This window comes from Pristiophorus japonicus, chromosome 4 (genome assembly GCF_044704955.1).
Source record: "Pristiophorus japonicus isolate sPriJap1 chromosome 4, sPriJap1.hap1, whole genome shotgun sequence".
NCBI classification, from domain to species: Eukaryota; Metazoa; Chordata; class Chondrichthyes; family Pristiophoridae; genus Pristiophorus; species Pristiophorus japonicus.
This window is the reverse complement of record NC_091980.1, coordinates 140414190-140434306: the sequence shown is the minus strand read 5'-3', so window position 1 is coordinate 140434306 and position 20117 is coordinate 140414190. Positions and strand designations below refer to the sequence as shown.

Sequence of the window (20117 nt, the reverse complement as noted above, 5' to 3'; positions counted from 1 at the left end):
GCCAAAATTCCCAGCAATTAACCATTGGGAAGATTGAAGCCATTGTCTTTTAATCCCGACCACCAATTCCATCCCCCTCCGTGCTCACTGTCTGAGGTTGAACCACACTGTTTGCAACCTCAGCATCCTATATGACCCTGAGGTGCCTATTCCAATGTTCTCCTGGCCGGCCTCCCAGCTTCCAATGACCATAAACTTCACCTGTATCTAACCGAGGCTTCTAAAGGCTCCATGTGTGTCAATGACAGCTTTATTCCATTGGGTCAGTAAGTTCTGTGTGATTGGCTTGTTCTATCAGCCAGCCCATGGAGAATGAGGAGAGAGGCAGGTCCCAGTGTCAGGGTGACAGTAAGATGTGTTGTGATTGGCTCATTCTATCCACTAACAGAGAAATGAGTGGGTGCTGAGACGTCCCAGTAATGTCAGTGTCCCTGGACACTCTGACCCCGATATTACCAGGGAGATGGGGAGGGTGCAGGGGAGGCCGTTAACCAGGGAAGGATGGGGACGTGGCGGCCCTGTCGGTAATTGACAGCCTAGCCGGCGGACGGAGTGAAACAAGCAGCAGAAAGTCGCAGCCGGGGACCCAACCATGGGGGCGTTCCCCGTCACTCAGTGCAGAGGAAAGCAGAGGCTCCGAGGGAGGGCCAAGCGGGGGTTGTGGCTGAGGGAGGCAGAAGGCTTCCTTGTGAGGCCTGGGGCTCTCCTGCTCCTCCGGGCCCACAAGCAGTGCTAAAAGGAGCAGATTTTTAGCACTTATCTTGGCCAGTCGGCTCCTCCCGTCTCGGATCTGCTGCCGGGGAGCCGACAGCACAGGCCTCCCCCTGACCCACACTCACATTTCACCCACCCATCGCCCCCATTATGTCCTCAGGCCCACACTTTCCATTGTTCATTAGGCCCCGCCTGCCCTTCACAGGAGCCTCGTCGATGGCCTGATTTGTGTTTGTTAAAATTGGAATAGCTGGGAACAGGGTCGGGCTGGGGTCGGGTTACTCGATCCCGAGGCTTTAACCCCCGACCCTCTCCCGTCCGTCGGGGGGCATGGGGTTAGAATCGAGACGTCTGTGAGGGCATGCCACTGACCCCAGGTCCCTGGGAGGCTGTTCCTTCTCCTCTCCTAACTTCACATGATTGTAGTGAGTGTGTTCCTGCAGAGAGCGGGGCACAGACTGGAGACCCTCGGGATAATAATAATGATCAATAATGGAAAGATGAGGCTCCAGTACAGAGAAACTGGACTGAACACAGACGGCTTTGAAAATCACAAACTGAGCTGAAGTGGCAGCAAACCAGGATCCCACTGCACGTGTGGAGATCAGTGTGAATGTAGGGAGACGGCAAATCCCGGGATACTGCCATTTTCAGGACGGGTTGCTGCGGGGTGTCAGGACCAGCATTAGAAGGGGGGCAGCTTGTTGCACTGATCACTCGATCCCCTTTGGGTTTCTGATCTGAAATGTCCCCACTGATAAAAACATTCTCTCCTCTTTCATTCCAGAGTGACAGGGACTAAGAGAGTTACAGACCCAGATGTTCCAGCGCTCACCCTGAACCTGTCCAATATATCGCAACTTATCCAAGAGAGGCTGAATGGATGGGAAAAGTATCACTCAGATATATTGGGAATCATCAGTAAGATGGTGCAGCTTTTCTCCAATATAAGGGAGTGAGAGCAGGTGGGGTAGTTGTGTTCAGACAGCTGGGAATATCCCGAACTTTAATATCAGCTCCCTGTGTCTGTGGATCAGGAGCCTGAGATTAATCCTCAATCCCCAGTGACACCTGCTTTAAACATTCCTCACTGTAATGGGCCAGAGCTTCACCCACCATGGGTCAGGTAGGGGCGGGGTTACACACTGCCAATCATACCACAAATAGTGGGGAACCGAGGGACTAATAAGAGTGAGGAACTTAAAGTAATTAATATCAGTCAAGAAAAGGTGCTTGAGAAACTAATGGAACTAAAAGCCGACAAATCCCCTGGACTGATGGCCCACATCCGAGGGTTCTAAAAGAGGTGGCTGCAGCAATAGTGGATGCATTGGTTGTGATCTTCCAAAATTCCCTAGATCCTAGAATGCTCCCAGCAGATTGGAAGGTAGCAAATTTAACCCCGCTATTCAAGAAGGGAGGGAGAGAGAAAACAAGGAATTACAGGCCAGTCAGTCTGACATCAGTAGTTGGGAAAATACTAGAATCCATTATTAAGGAAGTGGTATCAGGGCATTTAGAAACTCATAGTATGATTCGACAGAGTCAACATGGTTTTATGAAAGGGAAATTGTGGTTAACCAATTTATTAGAGTTTTCTGAGGATGTAACGAGCAAGGTGGTTAAAGGGGAACCAGACGATGTAGTATATTTGGATTTCCAAAAGGCATTCAATAAGATGCCACATAAAAGTTGACTACACAAGGTAAGGGCTCATGGGGTTGGGCGCAATATATTATCATGGATAGAGATTGGTTAATAGATAGAAAATAGAGAGTAGGGATAAACGGGTCATTTTCCGGTTGGCAGGCTGTAACTGGTGGGATGCCGCAAGGATCAATGCTGGGGCCTCAGCTAGTTACAATCTATATTAATGATTTAGATGAAAGGACCTCGTGCAATGTATCCAAATTTGGTGACAATACAAAGTTAGGTGGGAAAGTAAGCTGTGAGGAGGACACACAGAGCATGCAAAGGGATAGAGACAGATTAAGTGAGGAGGCAATAAGGTGCTAGATGGAGTATAATGTGGGAAAATATGAGGTTATTCACTTTGGCAGGAAGAATAGGAAAGCAGAATATTTTATGTGATGAGAAGCTTTTAAATGTTGGTTTTCAGAGAGATTTGGGTGTTCTCGCACAGGAAACACAAAGTTACAGTTGCAGCAAGCAATTAGGAAGGCAAATGGCATGTTGGCCTTTATTTCAAGGGGATTGGAGTACAAGAGTAAGGGATTCTTAGTACAATTGGACAGGGCTTTGGTGAGACCACCCTTGGGGTACTGTGCACAGTTTTGGTCTCCTCATCTGAGAAATGACATAAATGCCTTGGAGGCGGTGCAACGGATTTCACTCGATTAATCCCTGGGATGAGAGGCTTGTCATATGAGGAGTAGATTGGGCCTGTATTCTGCGAAGTTTAGAAGAATGAGAGGTGATTTCATTAAATATATAAGATTCCGAGGGAGATTGACAGGGTAGATGCTGAGAGGTTATTTCCCCTGGCTGGAGAGTCTAGAACCAGGGGGCATAGCCTCAAAATAAGGGGTCAGCCATTTATATCTGAGATCAGGAAGAATTTCTTCACTCAGACGGTTGTGAATCTTTGGAATGCTCTACCCCAAAGGACAGTGGACACTGAGTCATTGAGTATATTCAAGGCTGAGCCAGATAGATATTTGGAGGTAGAGGAATCAAGGGATATGGGGATCGGGCAGGAAAGTGGAGTTGAGGTCAAAGATCAGCCATGATCTTATTGAATGGCGGAGCAGACTCGAAGGGCCGTATGGCCTACTCTTACGTTTAATCAGAGTGTCTTTTAAAGCGACACCGTTCCTCACAGGGCTGTCAGTATTATTAAAGAATAAAGTAAAAAAAGGAAGGCTTGCATTTATATAGCACCTGTCACAACCTCAGGAATCCCAAAGTGCTTTACAGACAATGGAGTTCTATTTTTGAAGCGTACTTACTGTTGTAATGTAGGAATATATAAGTATGGAATATATAACCCCCCCATCGAGTAATATGAAGGAGGTGGGACCTCGCTGTGTCACAATTCCCAATCATTGTGAGCTTTGTTTACAGGGCCAGCTTCCACCGAATACAGGGGCCCATCGACTATAACTCTTCTCCCACACAGCTCCTCTGGGCAGCCCCGGTCCCATGGATCGCCATTAAGCAGTCGACTGGGATCAGAGGGAGAGCGGGAATATCCCGAAATGTGTTTATAATCTGAAACGGGGTTCACACTGATTGTTTTAATTTGTGTTTAACTCTTTCTTTTTCTATGACGTTTCTTCAGTCAGGGTTCACTGCGATGGATTCGCAGGGCGAGTTCCTGCACCTGTTCCCTCCTCACAGATCGGAATTATTCCGAGTCTCAGATCCAGGGCCCGAGGGGATGTTGGTCAATTCAGAGTGAACAGGGAGCAACAGTTTTATGTAGAGAAGGGCCTTAAGATTCCTCTCAATTCACAACTGAAACCTCACTGCTGTGTGTAAAATGATACACAGTGCTAGGGGCTTGTGTGATTAAATTGACTGCTTCTGTGTGTCTGACTGCAGTGTTTGTCCTGAGTGTACAGCACTGGGACCCACACCTCTCCACCTCGCCACCTCTCTACCACTCGCTCCTCCTTTAAGACGCTCCTTAAAACCTACCTCTTTGACCAAGCTTTTGGTCATCTGCAGTAATTTCTTCTTGTGTGGATCAGTGCCAAATTTATTTGTTTTGTCTTATAACACTTCCATGAAGCGCCTTGGTGCATTTTACTACGGATATATTCTTACGACATTATTAAGAAGCACATGCACACAAGATGGCTCTGAACAGAAGCTGTCATCATGGGACTTTGCCACATGACCCTATTATTATTTACATCAGTGATTACATTACATCTGTAGTCCATTAGATGGAGCAATAGTCCACGAGGGGACCTCTATTACACTTCTCCCTCCTTATTGAAGATGTAATCATAACAAAATAATCATCATACATAACTTGCATGGTATGCACAACAAAAGATATAAACGTATTTTTCCATATTTACAAATCAGACTTAACCACTGGTTTTCTGTTTCGAAGAGATTACCTTCACCCTTTGACAGAACTTTCCAAACTTGGTGTCGAACTTGGACTCATTTCAGGCTGAGCCTGAGGAGAGTTTTTCTCAAAGGGCAACCCTTGATCTACTTTTGGACTCTCTACAACTTCAGACTGTTTGTCTGCCTGACTCAGGCTCAGACTTCAATTCTGACTTTCTCTTAGATTTGTTTCTCGTAAATCTGATGTAGGATTTGCTACTGGTATTCTCCTTGTACCAACATTATCTGGGGCCAAAATTGCCCTCCGCCCGAAACGGGTCATACTTAAAACTCTTGACGTGTTCCCCAATGCATGGGGCGGACAATTATATCTGATGCATCACAATGTCCCTCCCCTTCAGTTAAATGGGCAGGGCCGTTGCAAACACTGGGCCACCAGGGAGGGGGTGCCAGGCTGCCTGATGGCGGCCTGACTGAACCCGGGGGCATAATTGTCAGACCAACCTGGCAGTCGGCCGATAAAACAAAAAACGGAGTCACCAGCAGCGCCACCTTCCCTTTAAGAGCGGCCACACCGCCAAGCCACAGATAGGGTACCGACAGAAAAAGCTGTTGGGGGCACCGACTGGTGGGTGGCGCCACTCCTGCGGGGCAATTTACAAACAGGACAATTTCGGAGAGGGGTGACCATCGGTCGGTAAGAGGTCGGTGCATGCATGACGCGGCGGGAAAACGGGCAGAGCGGTCCCGGACACCACTCCAAAAGTAAAGGAGGGCTTTAGCAAAAATGGCGGCCCCTCCGCGGTGACTCGGCGGCCATTTCGCACCGACCCGTGACCGCCGTTTTCAGGCCTTATAGAAAGGGGCAATTTCAGTCCCTCTGACTCATCAGAAATAATCGAAGCATTCCAACTTTCAACTCCTTCTCCAGCTGTAGGTAAAACATGATCAATGTGAACAAACCCAACCTTTCCATGATCAAACATCTTGACGAAATATGTGCGAGGACCACATATCTTCACTACTCTTCTTGGTAACCACTTTAACCATTTATGCTGATGGTTTTTCACTCTAACCTTCTGATTAAATTCCACACTTCTCTCTCTTATTCTATCTCTATCATGACTCTCTTTCTGTCTTAATTGTTTCTCTTCTACTGACTGTGGCAAGTTTGGCTTTAACTATGATTACCTGGTTCGCAGCTGTCGTTTGAAAAACAACTCTGCTGGTGTTCCACCAGTAGTTGTATAAGGATTATTACGATAAGTAATTCAAAAATTTGCTAGTTTGTGCTCCAATGACAACTGCCATTTCCTTGGATTTGGATCCAACATTTGCTTGATGAGGGCACGTTTTACAAGTTGTACTGTGCGCTCTGCTGCACCATTTGAAGCAGGGTTGTATGGTGGAACCTTGGGATGTTTCACACCATTTCTTCTCATGAATTGTGCAAATTCTTCTGAACAAAATTGCAGTCCATTATCAGACACAATTTCTTCTGGGAGGCCATGTGAAGAAAACAATCTTTGCAAATTGTCTCGTGTTTTACTTGTTATTTTCTGCATCATTACACCTCTAGCTACTTCGAATGACTATCAATCACAATGAACAATTTCCTTCTAGCTCAGCAAAATTTACATGTAACCTTTGCCACACCCTGGGAGGCCATTCCCATGGCTGTAATGGTATTTGTGGTTCCTTGCTTACCAATTGACATGCAATACACTGACTAACAATCTACTTTACAGGGCTAGATTTTCGGGGTTTTGCAAAAATGGTAATTTAACACCAAAAATTACCGTTTTCAGGCCTAACTTTCGGTCTTTACTTTGCATCAGTAAAATCGGCATTGCACATGGATTCACGGCACAAACTACTTTAGGCTGAGTTTGGGTGCGCTGCGAGGGAGGCCTTGGAAGGGGGGAAAAAAAAAAATGCAAAAATCAGAAAAAAAAACATTGACAAAACATTCAAAAAACTTACCCAATAAATTGCTGCAAAATAATGTAAAAATAAAAACACTGTCGGTATTGTGGGTGCGGCTTACGTGTCCCGACGGAGCCAAAAGTACGACGACAACGCAATCCGCAGCATTGCACATCGTTTCACATCGGCGCTCCTCTCCCTGGTGGTATGTGAAAGCGCCGCCGCGAAGAGGGCGCCGAGGATCCCGCCGACTAGGTTTTCGCGGTGGAGGATCAAATCGCGGCGAAAACCCGGTCGCAAAGTCGGCTAAAATCTAGCCGATTATCTTTATCTAAACCTGGCCACCATAAGTAACTGCGTGCAAAATTCTTGGTCAAGCACATTGCCAGGTGCTGGTCATGAAGATCTCCAAACAATTTGGAGCTGAACTTATTTGGGATAATCACTCTTGCACCCCACATGATACAATCTTTATCCTCTGATACCTGGTTTGGCCAGCCATTTGCTAGGTAATCTTTTGACATAACTGGACCATGTCTGGTTGCTCTACCAATCTCTCCAGCAGTGACTGGCAGTTCATCAGTATATGAGAAATAGAACACTTCTTCTACCTTCGAGATAATGTTCTCAGATTCTAGTCTTTTGAGTTCTTGCTCAACTTTCTCCTTGAGTGCATATGGTATAAGACATGGGTTGCAGTAAACTGACCTTGCGTCCTTCTATACTCTGATATTCACCGTGAAGCCTTGGATCAGACTGCCTGTTTTGCAGAACACCTTTGGATACTCCATGATGACGTCATCTTTCGATGCAAATTTTGTTTCCACACAAAACATCTCATTCCAATCCAGCTTCAGTGATCCCAACCAATTTCTACCTATCAAGGCAGACTTGTCTCCTGTCATTGCTAAGAGAAGCAAGCTCTGAAACTGATCCTTGTATTTCACTGGTATGATGGTACATCCTACAACAGGGATTTGCTCTTCTGAGTAGCCTTGCAGCTCTATCTTAAATTTTCCAGTCGAAAATCACTCAACCTGTCGAGGTATAGCGAATTTGGTACTATGCTCATGGATACACCAGTGTCAATTTCCATGGATATCCTGGTTCCTGCAACGTCTATGTGGATGGCGATACATCGCGAATCGTTGTGAGATACACTTGTGCTCCTGATGACATGCATCTCCAGAACTTCCTCGTTCTGTTGTTTCTCTTCAATGCTATTTCGTGTCTGGCAATTTCTACTTCTAGCATTTAAGATCGGTTTACTCTTCAGTCAGCATGCCTTTGCAAGACGCCCAGTTTTCTTGCAGAAGAAACACTCTGCCTTCACATATGGACAGTTTTGAGCAATGCGTTGTCCCAGGCACCGAAAGCACGACTTCAATTTATTGTTACCTTGGCCAGTTGCTGAGGCCTTGGGACCCAACTGCCTTTTACTTTTAACTTGCAGGCAATTCGCCCTCAGTTGTCTGACCACTGGAAATGGTGTGAAATTCTCGGGAATATTGGTCGGCCATATCCGTCGACATTGCTGTCTGACAATTAAATCAAAAGTCAAGTTTGGGATTGTCAACAACTTCCTTCTGATTGCTTCACATTTTATTTTTCATCCCACAAACAAAGCGGTCACGCAATGCTTAGGCCTGAAAGTTTCCAAAATGACACTGAATAGATAGTTTTTTTAAAGCTACAATGACCTCATTGATACCCTCATCAATTAATTGATCTCTTATTCCAACATGATAAATTTCACCAATTTACAGGAGCTCAGGACTGTAGTGCTAATCTCTGTTAGTGGTGTGTCCTTTGGCTTGACGGGAACTAGCAAATTTTTCAGGGTTTCATACACATCAGGGCCTGCATCAGTCAGGAAATAGCCCGTTTCCTTTCTAAAACCTCCCATTTACGATTTTCATCATCGGGGACTTCGACAATACTATTCGGGATGGAACTCATTTCTATCCGCTCCACATATGCTCCGAAAGTCTCACAATGGAACTCACCAAAGCACCCTATTATTCCCATAGGCGCAGCCATCTGGTCTCTGGCAATGTCGACAGTTCAGCCAAATGTGCTTGTCATTTACCTTGGATTTTTAGCTGTTCTGCAAACAAAGAGCTCTCAAAGTCTCTCTGTTGGTTGGCAGGAACATTTACCAAAAAACTTCAGCTGGGGAATCCTGAAATCCCTTTTCTTACTTACATCAGTAGTTGCATTGCATCTGTAGTCCACTAGATGGAGCAGTAGACTGCTCATGGGAGCTATCTTACAACTATGTTAAAAGCGCAATATAAATAAAAGTTGCTGTTGTTGTTGTCGTGTATCTCACTGCAGTGTTTGCCCTGAGTGTACAGCACTACATAAGAACATAAGAAATAGGCTACTTGGCTCCTCGAGCCTGCTCCGCCATTTAATAAGTTGATGGCTGATCTGATCATGGACTCAGCTCCACTTTCCTGCCCTCTCCCCACAACCCTTTATTCATTTATCGCTCAAATATCTGTCTATCTCCGCCTTAAATATATTCAATGACCCAACCTCCACAGCTCTCTGGGGTAGAGAATTCCATAGACTTACAAACCTCTGAGAGAAGAAATTCCTCCTCATCTCAGTTTTAAATGGGCGGCCCTTATTCTGAGACTATGTCCCCTAGTTTTAGTTTCCACTATGAGTGGAAATATCCTCTCTGCATCCACCTTGTTTAGCCCCCTCATTATCTTATATGTTTCAATAAGATCATCTCTCATTCTTCTGAACTCCAATGAGTATAGGCTCAACCTATCTTCATAAGTCAACCCCCTCATCTCCAGAATCAACCTTGTGTACCTTCTCTGAACAGTTTCCAATGCAAGTATATCCTTCTTTAAATAGCGAGACCAAAACTGTATGCAGTACTCCAGGTGTGGCCTCACCAATACCCTGTACAGTTGTAGCAGGACTTCTCTGCTTTTATACTCTATCCTCCTTGCAATAAAGGCCAACTTTCCATTTGCTTCCTGATTACTCACATTTATGCTTCATGCAAAAGAATCCCAGGTCCCTCTGTACTGCAACACTTTGTAATTTTTCTCCATTTAAATTATAATTTGCTTTTCTATTTTTTCTGCCAAAGTGGATAACTTCACATTTTCCCACATTATACTCCATCTGCCAAATGTTTGCCCACTCACTTAGCCTGTCTGTATCCTTTTGCAGATTTGTTGTGTCTTCCTCACAATTTACTTTCCCACCCATTTTTGTATCATCAGCAAACATGGCAACATTACACTCGGTCCCTTCATCTAAGTCATTAATATAGATCGTAAATAGTTGAGGCCCCAGCACTGATCCCTGCAGCATCCCACTCGTTACTGATTGCCAACCGGAAAATGACCCATTTATCTGGGACCCACACACTGCTATTGAACAGGGATACTGATCGAAGGCCATTGATTTAACATGGGAAGAATCCAGTCCAACAGGTAATATGGGGCTGACTGTCTGGGAAATACTGACACTCCTACCCTGCAGCTGTCAATCATTGATCTGAGTGGAATAACCCTGACTGACCAATCTCTTCGCTCCTCTCTAGGGCAAAGGTCACCGATGAGCCTGGATCCAAAGACAGCAAACTGGAACTTGGTTCTGTCTGATGATCTGAGGTCAGTAACATGGACTGAACAGGGAGAGCCCTACCCACCTCACCCAGAGAGGTTTAAAGACCATCCCCAAGACCTCTGCTCCCAGAGCTTCTCCTCAGGATCCCATTCCTGGGATGTGGAGACTACTGGGGATTACTGGCGAATAGGGATTGTGTGTGGGAGTGTAGAGAGGGAGGGGAAATTGTATTACCTTGGGAACAGCAATAAATCCTGGTGTTTATATTATCATGGTCGTCTCTGGTCCCGGGACAGTTGGCTCCTCTCACTGGTCCGGTCTGTGAGCAGGTTCCAAGTTCAGTTGGACTATGAGGCTGGGACTGTGTCATTTCACCAGATCACTGGCTCAAAGGGACATTTATACACATTTCGAACCACGTTCACTGAACTCGTGTTTCCAGCATTTTATTGTCGGGACAAATCCCTAAACTGTTAAATTAATCCTGGTTGGGGGCTGTGATGATGTCATTTCCAGCTCTCCCACGGTCATGCTATGGGTAGGGCTTGCTCCCAGGCCCCTCCCTCTGGTGATGCTGTGAGTGGGACAATCTCCGGTCCCTCCCCTGGTGATGCTGTGGGTGGGACAATCTCAGGCCCCTCCCATGGTGACACTGTGGGCGGGTCTTTCTCAGGCCCCTCCCATGGTGATACTGTCGGCGAGTCTTTCTCAGGCCCCTCCCTCTGGTGATTTTGTGCGTGGGACTCTCAGGCCTCTCCCACTGGTGATGCAGTGGGCGGGGCTCTCTCAGGCCACTCCCTCTGGTGATGCTATGGGCGGGGCTCTCAGGCCCCACTCCTGGTGATGCTGTGGGCTGGGCTCTCTCAGGCCCCTGCCCTTGGTGATGCTGTGGGTGGGGCTCTCTCAGGCCCCTTCCCGAGGTTTGAGGTGCCTGTGACTGACAGGCCGTGCTGGGCTCAGTCCTCAGACTGTATCTGTGGTGCTGAGGCTGGGACCCGGCTTCCTGCTCTCCAGGTTTCGGTTCCCTCTGTTCCCAGGCAGGCCCCTCACTCCCTCTCCACCCTCCTTATTCCAGCAGGGGTTGTGAGGTGCTGGATTGGAGCTCCCTCCCTCCCCGGATTCTCCAACTTTCAGCCTCTCTACTCCCAGTGCTTCAGGAGCTGTTGGCGGGGAGCCCCCCAAACGCAGCCATTCTCAGCTGGCCCATCCTGTGCCCGTCTCTGGCTGCTCCGGTGACCAATCAGAGGCTGGTCAATGGGGAAAGGAGAGCGTCTGCCCATGAGCTGATCCCCCAGGCTTCCCCAGGGCAGGCTGGAGGCTCCAACTATCCACTTTCTGTCAGACAACTTCCCGGCAGTCCCAGAGACCACAACCAATCACAGCACTGACTGGGGGCACAGTGCCTGAACCTACACCAGCCCTGATTCTCCCGGCTGCACACACTGCTGCAACTTCCCAGCAATGTTTCCTGCCCTGTGGAATAGATCGCCATATCCCACAGGGAGGGTGAGAGGAAGGAGGTGAATCAGTCCTCGTGCTGGAGTTCAAACCTGATCCCACATCTTCAATCCACCTGACATGGTCAATGATCGATCCCTTGTCAGGGTCCAACATCACTACATCCTTCGCCAATTCTTTTAAACCTTTTATCGAGGTCAGGGAACAGCATCTGCAGCAGCTGCTGGAGGCTCCACATTCTCAGCATCTGCACCTGGTTCCTCAATATTGTATCCTGACCCGACCACAACACCCACATCATTGGTCCCTGACCTGATCCCTTTACTCTCCCTACTGGAACCGATTGTGGTGAGCACAATTCTGATTCAATGAATGATTTAAAGTTGTTCGATTTCTCGCACTCACTTGAGGGGCGGCTGAAGGATTTTGGACTTTTAAAAAATATTGTTAATTACCTGGTAAAGGAGCTGGGTTTGATTAAAAGTACTAATTCAACAAAGGAATTGTTAAACTGACTGTTCACTGGTATGCTGGGAAGGTTGGCCACATTGGAAAAGTCTTATAGACTGTCTCGAAGGTTAAAGATAAGACAGCTGTGAGGTCTTGATGATCTGTGAGAAACTGCTGTAAACATCAGATTCTGTCGTATCAACTTGTTTTATACCCTGGGAAAGAGAGAGAGTGGAAACGTACCAACAGTGTGTTGTTGCCAGCAAGAAGGGTATAAAACCAGCCATTTCAGTAAGATCGAAAGAGACAGTCATGAGACAGACCAATAGATCCCCACACAGGATGGTGATGGAGAATTAACCTCTCAGTCTCCCAAAGCAGAATAATTGACCATTCTGAGTTGAGTTGTATGGCTGACTTATAGCCTGTATTAATCTCTGTCTGTAAAACTAATTGTACTTCAGTGCTAATAAAACCAATTAGTTAGAAATGTTTAAAGCCTTGGTGATCTTATCTCCTATTACCCTAAAGAGTAAAGAGAGTAAATTTAAAAATCAGACAGTTGCTCTGTCCCTAACAACAGTTTTGTCATGTATTTCACCATCTTGCAATGATTATAAGTATGTAACTGTAACTCATGCACACTGTACCTGTACCCTTGTAATGCACACCCTGACTACAGGGAGTGAGCTCCTCACCTGGGCTTCCAGGTATAAAAGGGGAGCTCCCACCCAGGATCAGCACTCTTTAGTCCTGGAAATAAAGTGAAGGTCACAGAGTGACCGTGTCTGACATATCCATGCCTGAGTTTGTAACAAGGTGCAGAGACACAACATCTGGCGACGAGAAGCGGGAATCACCAAACCACGAGGATGGCCACCGGCAGCACAGAGGAACGTTACTGTGTGGGTGAGGACTGGGACGACTGTGGAAAGACTCCAGCAGAGCTTTGTCACAAAGGACTGGCTGGAAGAGGCAGCGGCTGACAAGCGGAGGGCGCATCTACTGACCAGCTGTGGTCCACAGATGTATGCGCTAATGAAACACCTGCTCGCACCCCAAAAGCCAGCGGACAAGTCCTTCAAAGAGCTCAGCCAGCTGACCAGTGAGCATCTCAAGCTGGCCCGGCACCGGTTCTACTCTCACCGGCGTCGGGAGGGTCAAAACATCTCGGACTTCGTGGCGGAACTGCGGCGTTTGGCCAGTATCTGTAAGTTCTCCGATGCCTGCAGGGGGGAGATGTTAAGGGACTTTTTCATCGAGGGCATTAATCATGCCGGCATTTTCACGAAGCTCATAAAGACGAAGGATTTGACTTTAGAAGGGGCAGCGTTGATAGCTCATACCTTTATGGAAGGGAGAGAGGAGACCAAGCTAATCCATGCACACAGCCCTGGTTTTAAAGTTGCGTTGAACCAGGGAATAAATGTTATAAAAATGACACAGAACCCACAGACAGGGAAGGGCAATTCGACACTGTCCAGGCAGACAGGCAAGGGCAATTCAACACCACCCAGGTAGCAACAAGCTCCTGGCAACAGGGACAATGGAAAGGGGATTGGCAATTCACGCCATCACGAGGAACAATACATCCTGTGATGGGACAATTAACATCCCCATCAGAGTGCTTAGAAACAGCCAAAAGGGCCATCAGAAAGGGATGCCTGGGAATAGTCCTTTTGTTAACAGCAATCTCAGCTCATGTTGGAGAAGTGGGAGCAGACACACTGCAAAAATCTGCAGGTTCCAACTTTACACCTGTAGGATTTGTAATGTCAAGGGACACCTGGCCAGGATGTGCAAAAAGGCAGTAGCGAGGCTAGTCTGCGAGACAGAGGAACCAGACGAGGGGTCTGAAATGCAGGATGAGGCCTGGGGAACAACCATGGATGCTGAAGTTCAGAGAGTTCACGTGGCTGACGTCCACAGTTCATACACCAAAACGCCACCCATGATGGTGAAAGTCTTACTGAATGGCATCCCGGTGCACATGGAGCTGGATACGGGAGCTAACCAGTCACTCATGAGCGCCCAACAATTTGAGAGACTATGGCCACACAGAGCTAGCAGGCCCAAACTGGAACACATTGAGACGCAGCTACGTACGTACACCAAAGAGATCATCCCAGTGCTGGGCAGTGCAAACTTGGTGGTAACACATAATGGATTACAGAACCGGCTGCCACTCTGGATCATTCCAGGAAATGGCCCCGTGCTCTTGGGGAGGAGTTGGCTAGCTGAGATGAATTGGAAATGGGGGGATGTGCACACCATTTCATCCGTGGAGCGAAGTTCATGCTCGCAGGTATTGCAAAAATTCGAGTCACTCTTTCAACCCGGTGTCGGAACGTTCAAGGGCACCAAAGTAGTGATACACATCACTCCGGACGCCAGACCAGTGCACCACAAAGCCAGAGCGGTGCTGTATGTGATGCGTGAAAAAATTGAAAGTGAACTGCTCAGAGAGGGCATAATTTCGCCCGTTGAATTCAGCGACTGAGCAAGTCCTATTGTTCCCGTCCTCAAAGCAGATGGCTTGGTTAGGATTTGTGGCGACTACAAAGCCATCATCAGCCGAGTGTCGCTGCAAGACCAATAACCGCTTCCGAGAGCGGAGGACCTCTTTGCCACACTGACAGCTGTTCATGAAGCTGGACCTCACTTCGGCCTACATGACTCAGGAACTGGCAGAAGATTCCAAGCTTCTGACCACCATCACGACGCACAAAGGACTATTTGTCTACAACAGGTGTCCGTTTGGCATTCGTTCGGCAGCGGCTATCTTTCAATGAAACATGGAAAGCTTGCTCAAGTCCATCCCTGGAACGATCGTATTCCAAGACGACATCCTTATAACGGGTCGAGACACCGAGGGACACCTCCGCAACCTGGAGGAGGTGCTACGCCGATTGGATCGGGTAGGCCTGCGGCTTAAAAAGGCCAAGTGCATGTTTTTGGCCCCAGAGGTCGAGTTCCTGGGCAGGAGGGTTGCCGCAGATGGGATCCAGCCCACTGAATCAAAAACTGAGGCGATTCGCCGGGCGCCCAGGCCTGGCAACACGTCGGAGTTGCGATCATTCCTGGGACTCTTGAACTATTTTGGGAACTTCCTGCCGAACTTAAACACATTGTTGGAGCCATTACACATGCTCCTCCGTAAAGGTTATGAATGGTCTTGGGGGGATTGTCAAGAACGGGCTTTCAATAAGGCGAGGAACCTGCTGTGTTCCAACAAACTGTTGACTTTGTATGACCCCTGTAAAAAACTGGTTTTAACATGCGATGCGTCATCCTACAGGGTTGGGTGTGTATGCAGCAGGGTAACGATGACGGCCGACTCCAACCGGTGGCTTATGCCTCCAGGTCGCTCTCCCAGGCAGAGCATGGATACAGCATGGTCGAGAAGGAGGCACTCGCGTGTGTGTACGGTGTGAAAAAGATGCACCAGCACCTTTTCGGTAGACGGTTCGAGCTAGAGACGGACCACAAGCCGTTAACATCCCTGTTGTCCGACAGCAAGGTTGTCAACGCTAATGCGTCAGCTCGCATACAGCAATGGGCCTTCACGATGGCTGCGTAGGACTACACCATACGGCACCGGCCAGCCACCGAAAATTGCGCTGACGCGCTCAGCAGGCTCCCACTGGCCACCACCGAGGGGGCATCAGAGCAGAGCGCTGAGATGGTCATGGCCATTGAGGCTTTTGACACTGCGGGCTCCCCTATCACAGCCCGACAGATCAAACTCTGGACCAACAGGGACCCCCTCCTATCCATGATAAAAAAATGTGTCCTGACTGAGGACTGGGCGCCCGCACACGGGGCGTGCCCCGAGGAAGTCAGGCCGTTTCAGAGACCGATGGATGAACTCTCCGTCCAAGCCGACTGCCTGTTATGGGGCAGCCGGATCGTCATGCCCCAAAAAGGGAGGGAAGTGTTCATCAGGAAACTCCACAGCGAGCACCCTGGCATCGTGTTAATAAAGGCCATTGCCCGGTCACATGTGTGGTGGCCGGGGATTGACTCAGACCTGGAACACTGGGTGCGCAGGTGCACGACGTGTGCCCAGCTGGACAATGCCCCCAGGGAGGCCCCACTTAGCCCATAGCCCTGGCCCACCAGGCCATGGTCATGTATTCATGTAGACTATGTGGGCCCGTTCATGGGAAAAATGTTCCTGATCGTTGTCGATGCATACTCGAAGTGGATCGAGTGCATCATATTGAACTCGTGCACGACATCCATCACAGTGGAGAGTCTGCGTATGGTTTTCGCGACCCACGGCTTGCCGGACATCCTGGTCAGCGACAATGGCCTGTGTTTTACCAGCCATGAATTCCAGGAGTTTATGTCGGGCAATGGGATCAAGCATGTCCGGACAGCGTCGTTCAAGCCGGCCTCCAATGGCCAGGCGGAACGGGCTGTCCAAGTCATAAAGCAGGGCATGCTACGCATCCAAGGACCCTCCCTTCAGTACCGCCTATCGCGCCTCCTGCTGGCCTACAGGTCCCGGCCGCACTCGCTCACGGGAGTCCCGCCAGCGGAACTCCTCATGAATAGCACGCTCATGACGCGGCTGTCCCTTATTCACCCAGCCCTGGTAGACATTGTTGAGGGCAAGTGCCAGTCCCAAACCGAGCTCCATGATAGAGGCTCAAGGGGGAGATGTATAGAAATAGATGACCCGGTATTTGTTCTAAACCATGCTTTGGGAGCCAAATGGCTTGAGGACACTGTAATTGGCAAGGAAGGAAACAGGATCATGGTGGTCAGACTAAACAATGGGCAGATATGCCGCAAACACTTGGACCAAGTAAAGACAAGGTTCAGTGCAGACACGGAGGAACCGGAAGAAGAGCATTATGAGATAGCACCCCCATCACTGCCAGCGTACGAGCAACAAAGACAGCCCTCAGCATGCACAGGCCATGCGGCCAGCCCGGACAGGCTGGAATCACCTCAAGTGACAGAGACGCGTGCTGAGGCTCAGCCACCAGAGCCACAACTGCGATGCTCCACGAGAGAGCACCGACCACCCGATAGACTTAACCTCTGAAACTAAAAGACTTAAGTGGGGAGGTGATGTCATGTATTTCACCATCTTGCAATGACTATAAGTATGTAACTGTAACTCATGCATACTGTACCTGCACCCTTGTAATGCACACCCTGACCACAGGGAGTGAGCTCCTCACCTGGCCTTTCCGGTATAAAAGGGGAGGTCCCACCCAGGATCAGGACTCTTCAGTCCTGGAAATAATGTGAAGGTCACAGAGTGACCGTGTCTGATACATCCATGCCTCGTGTGAGTTTGTAACAAGTGCAGAGACACAACAAGATTCTAGTAACTTCGCCACAACAGATGTTCGACCAATAGTTCTCCTGCAAGAAAGAGGGAAATGTGTTAGTGAGAGTGTTGTGAGGTGTTTGGAGAATTTGGCTGTAATGGTGGAAAAGCTGACCGTGTGTGTGTGTGAGATGTGAGTTGTGGGTAAGTAGCCGCCTGAGGAAAAGAGTGTTTGAAGACCATACCCTCAAAACTGTCACCAAGCTCATGGTCAACAGGGCTGTAGGAATACCTACTCTCCTGTATGGCTCAGAGACATGGACCATGTACAGTAGACACCTCAAGTCGCTGGAGAAATATCACAAACGATGTCTCCACAAGATCCTACAAATCCCCTGGGAGGACAGACGCACCAACATTAGCGTCCTCGTCCAGGCCAACATTCCCAGCATTGAATCACTGACCACACTTGATCAACTCTGCTGGGCAGGCCACATAGTTCGCATGCCAGACACGAGACTCCCAAAGCAAGCGCTCTACTCAGAACTGCTACATGGGCAGAGGAAATGTTACAAGGACACCCTCAAAGCCTCCCTGATAAAGTGCGACATCCCTACTGACCTGGGAGTCCCTGGCCAAAGACCGCCCGAAGTGGAGTAAGTGCATCTGGGAGGGCGTTGAGCTCCTCGAGTATCGTCACTGAGAGCATACAGAAATCAAGCGCAGACAGCGGAAGGAGCGTGCGGCAAACCAGGCTCCCCGCCTACCCTTTCCTTCAACCACTGTCTGTCCCACCTGTGACAGAGACTGTGGTTCTCGTATTGGACTGTTCAGCCACCTAAGAACTCATGCTAAGAGTGGAAGCAAGTCTTCCTTGATTCAGAGGGACTGCCTATGATGATTATGGGGGGTGTAAGTGAAGTTTGAAATAGTGTGAGTGTGTGAGGAAGAGGAGAAGGATGTTTAGTGAAGTGTGGTGCAGTGATTGTAGCACAGTGCAGGGTAGTGGGGGAGGGGAGTGTAGTGAGTGCTGAGAAAGTAAGGCCAATAAAGGCCAAGATACCAGTGGCCTTCCTGATCACTTGCTGTACCTGCACACTAACCTTTTGTGTTTCATGCACAAGTACCCCCAGGTCCCGCCGAACTTGGCAATTTTTCTCCATTTAAATAATAACTTGCTCTTTGATTTTTTTCTGCCAAACTGCATAACCTCACACTTTCCAACATTCTACTCCATCTGCCAAATTTTTGCCCACTCACTTAGCCTGTCTTTGTCCTTTTGCAGATTTTTTGTGTCCTCCTTACACATTGCTTTTCCTCCCATCCTTGTATCATCAGCAAACTTGGCTACGTTACACTCGGTCCTTTCTTCCAAGTCATTAAAATAGATTTTAAATAGCTGGGGTCCCAGCACTGATCCCTGCAGCATCCCACTAGTTACTGATTGCCAACCTGAGAATGAACCATTTATCTCGACTCTCTGTTTTCTGTTCGTTAGCCAATCCTCTATCCATGCTGATATACTACCCCCAACCCCGTGAAGTTTTATTTTGTGCAGTAACCTTTTATGTGGCACCTTGTCAAATGCCATCTGAAAGTCCAAATACACCACATCCACTGGTTCCCCTTTATCCACCCTGTCCGCTGGGAAATTCTGGACTGGCTTCAAACGCAGAAACCAAATCATTGGTAATAATCTCGAGAATTAATGAATAACCAGTGGGACTGGTCTTTTGGTCTTTGGAGACAGGCCCAGAGAGAGCAGAGTTCCTCAATGATAATCTTTGCACTGTCCACACAAACCCAATCACAGGGAACTGGACAGCAGCTCGGTAAAGGAAATGGACCACTCCATCCGTACACAAGAATCCCCCATTCCCCATGTATCGTGACGGCATTCTCACACCTCAAAACAGGGTGGGGGCTCCCTCACAGTTGCTGATGATATCACCGGTTGGGTACGCCCCACGAGGTGGGAAATAGCATCAGGAAAGCTCCAGACACGGCTGGATGATGTGGGGAATGGGCAGCGCAGAAAATGACAATGCCTGCTTTACCCCAAAAGCAGCGTGAGAGGAAGAGGGTGTGAGGCTGGGCCAGAGGAAGAGGATGTGAGACTGGGCCAGAGGAAGAGGGTGTGAGGCTGGGCCAGAGGAAGAGGATGTGAGGCTGGGCCAGAGGAAGAGGATGTGAGACTGGGCCAGAGGAAGAGGATATGAGACTGGGCCAGAGGAAGAGGATGTGAGGCTGGGCCAGAGGAAGAGGATGTGAGACTGGGCCAGAGGAAGAGGATATGAGGCTGGGTGAGAGGAAGAGGATGTGAGGCTGGGCCAGAGGAAGAGGATGTAACGCTGGGCCAGAGGAAGAGGATGTGAGGCTGGGTGAGAGGAAGAGGATGTGAGGCTGGGCCAGAGGAAGAGGATGTGAGGCTGGGCCAGAGGAAGAGGATGTGAGGCTGGATGAGAGGAAGAGGATGTGAGGCTGGGCCAGAGGAAGAGGATGTGAGGCTGGGCCAGAGGAAGAGGATGTGAGGCTGGGCCAGAGGAAGAGGATGTGAGGCTGGGCCAGAGAAAGAGGATGTGAGGCTGGGCCAGAGGAAGAGGATGTGAGGCTGGGCCAGAGGAAGAGGATGTGAGGC

The 20117-nt window shown here is 48.6% G+C and overlaps 1 protein-coding gene across 1 annotated transcript in view; it reads left to right on the top strand.

The window, feature by feature from the left end:
* Window positions 1–12988, top strand: part of LOC139262692 (E3 ubiquitin-protein ligase TRIM39-like) — a 32898-nt gene extending 19910 nt beyond the window's left edge. Inside the window, exons 5-6 of the mRNA XM_070877844.1 lie at window positions 1502–1635; window positions 10259–12988. Coding sequence (XP_070733945.1) covers window positions 1502–1635; window positions 10259–10761 — 637 coding nt within the window. The 3' untranslated portion in view covers window positions 10762–12988. The remainder of the gene's footprint in view (window positions 1–1501; window positions 1636–10258) is intronic.
* The last annotated feature ends 7129 nt before the right edge of the window (window positions 12989–20117 follow it).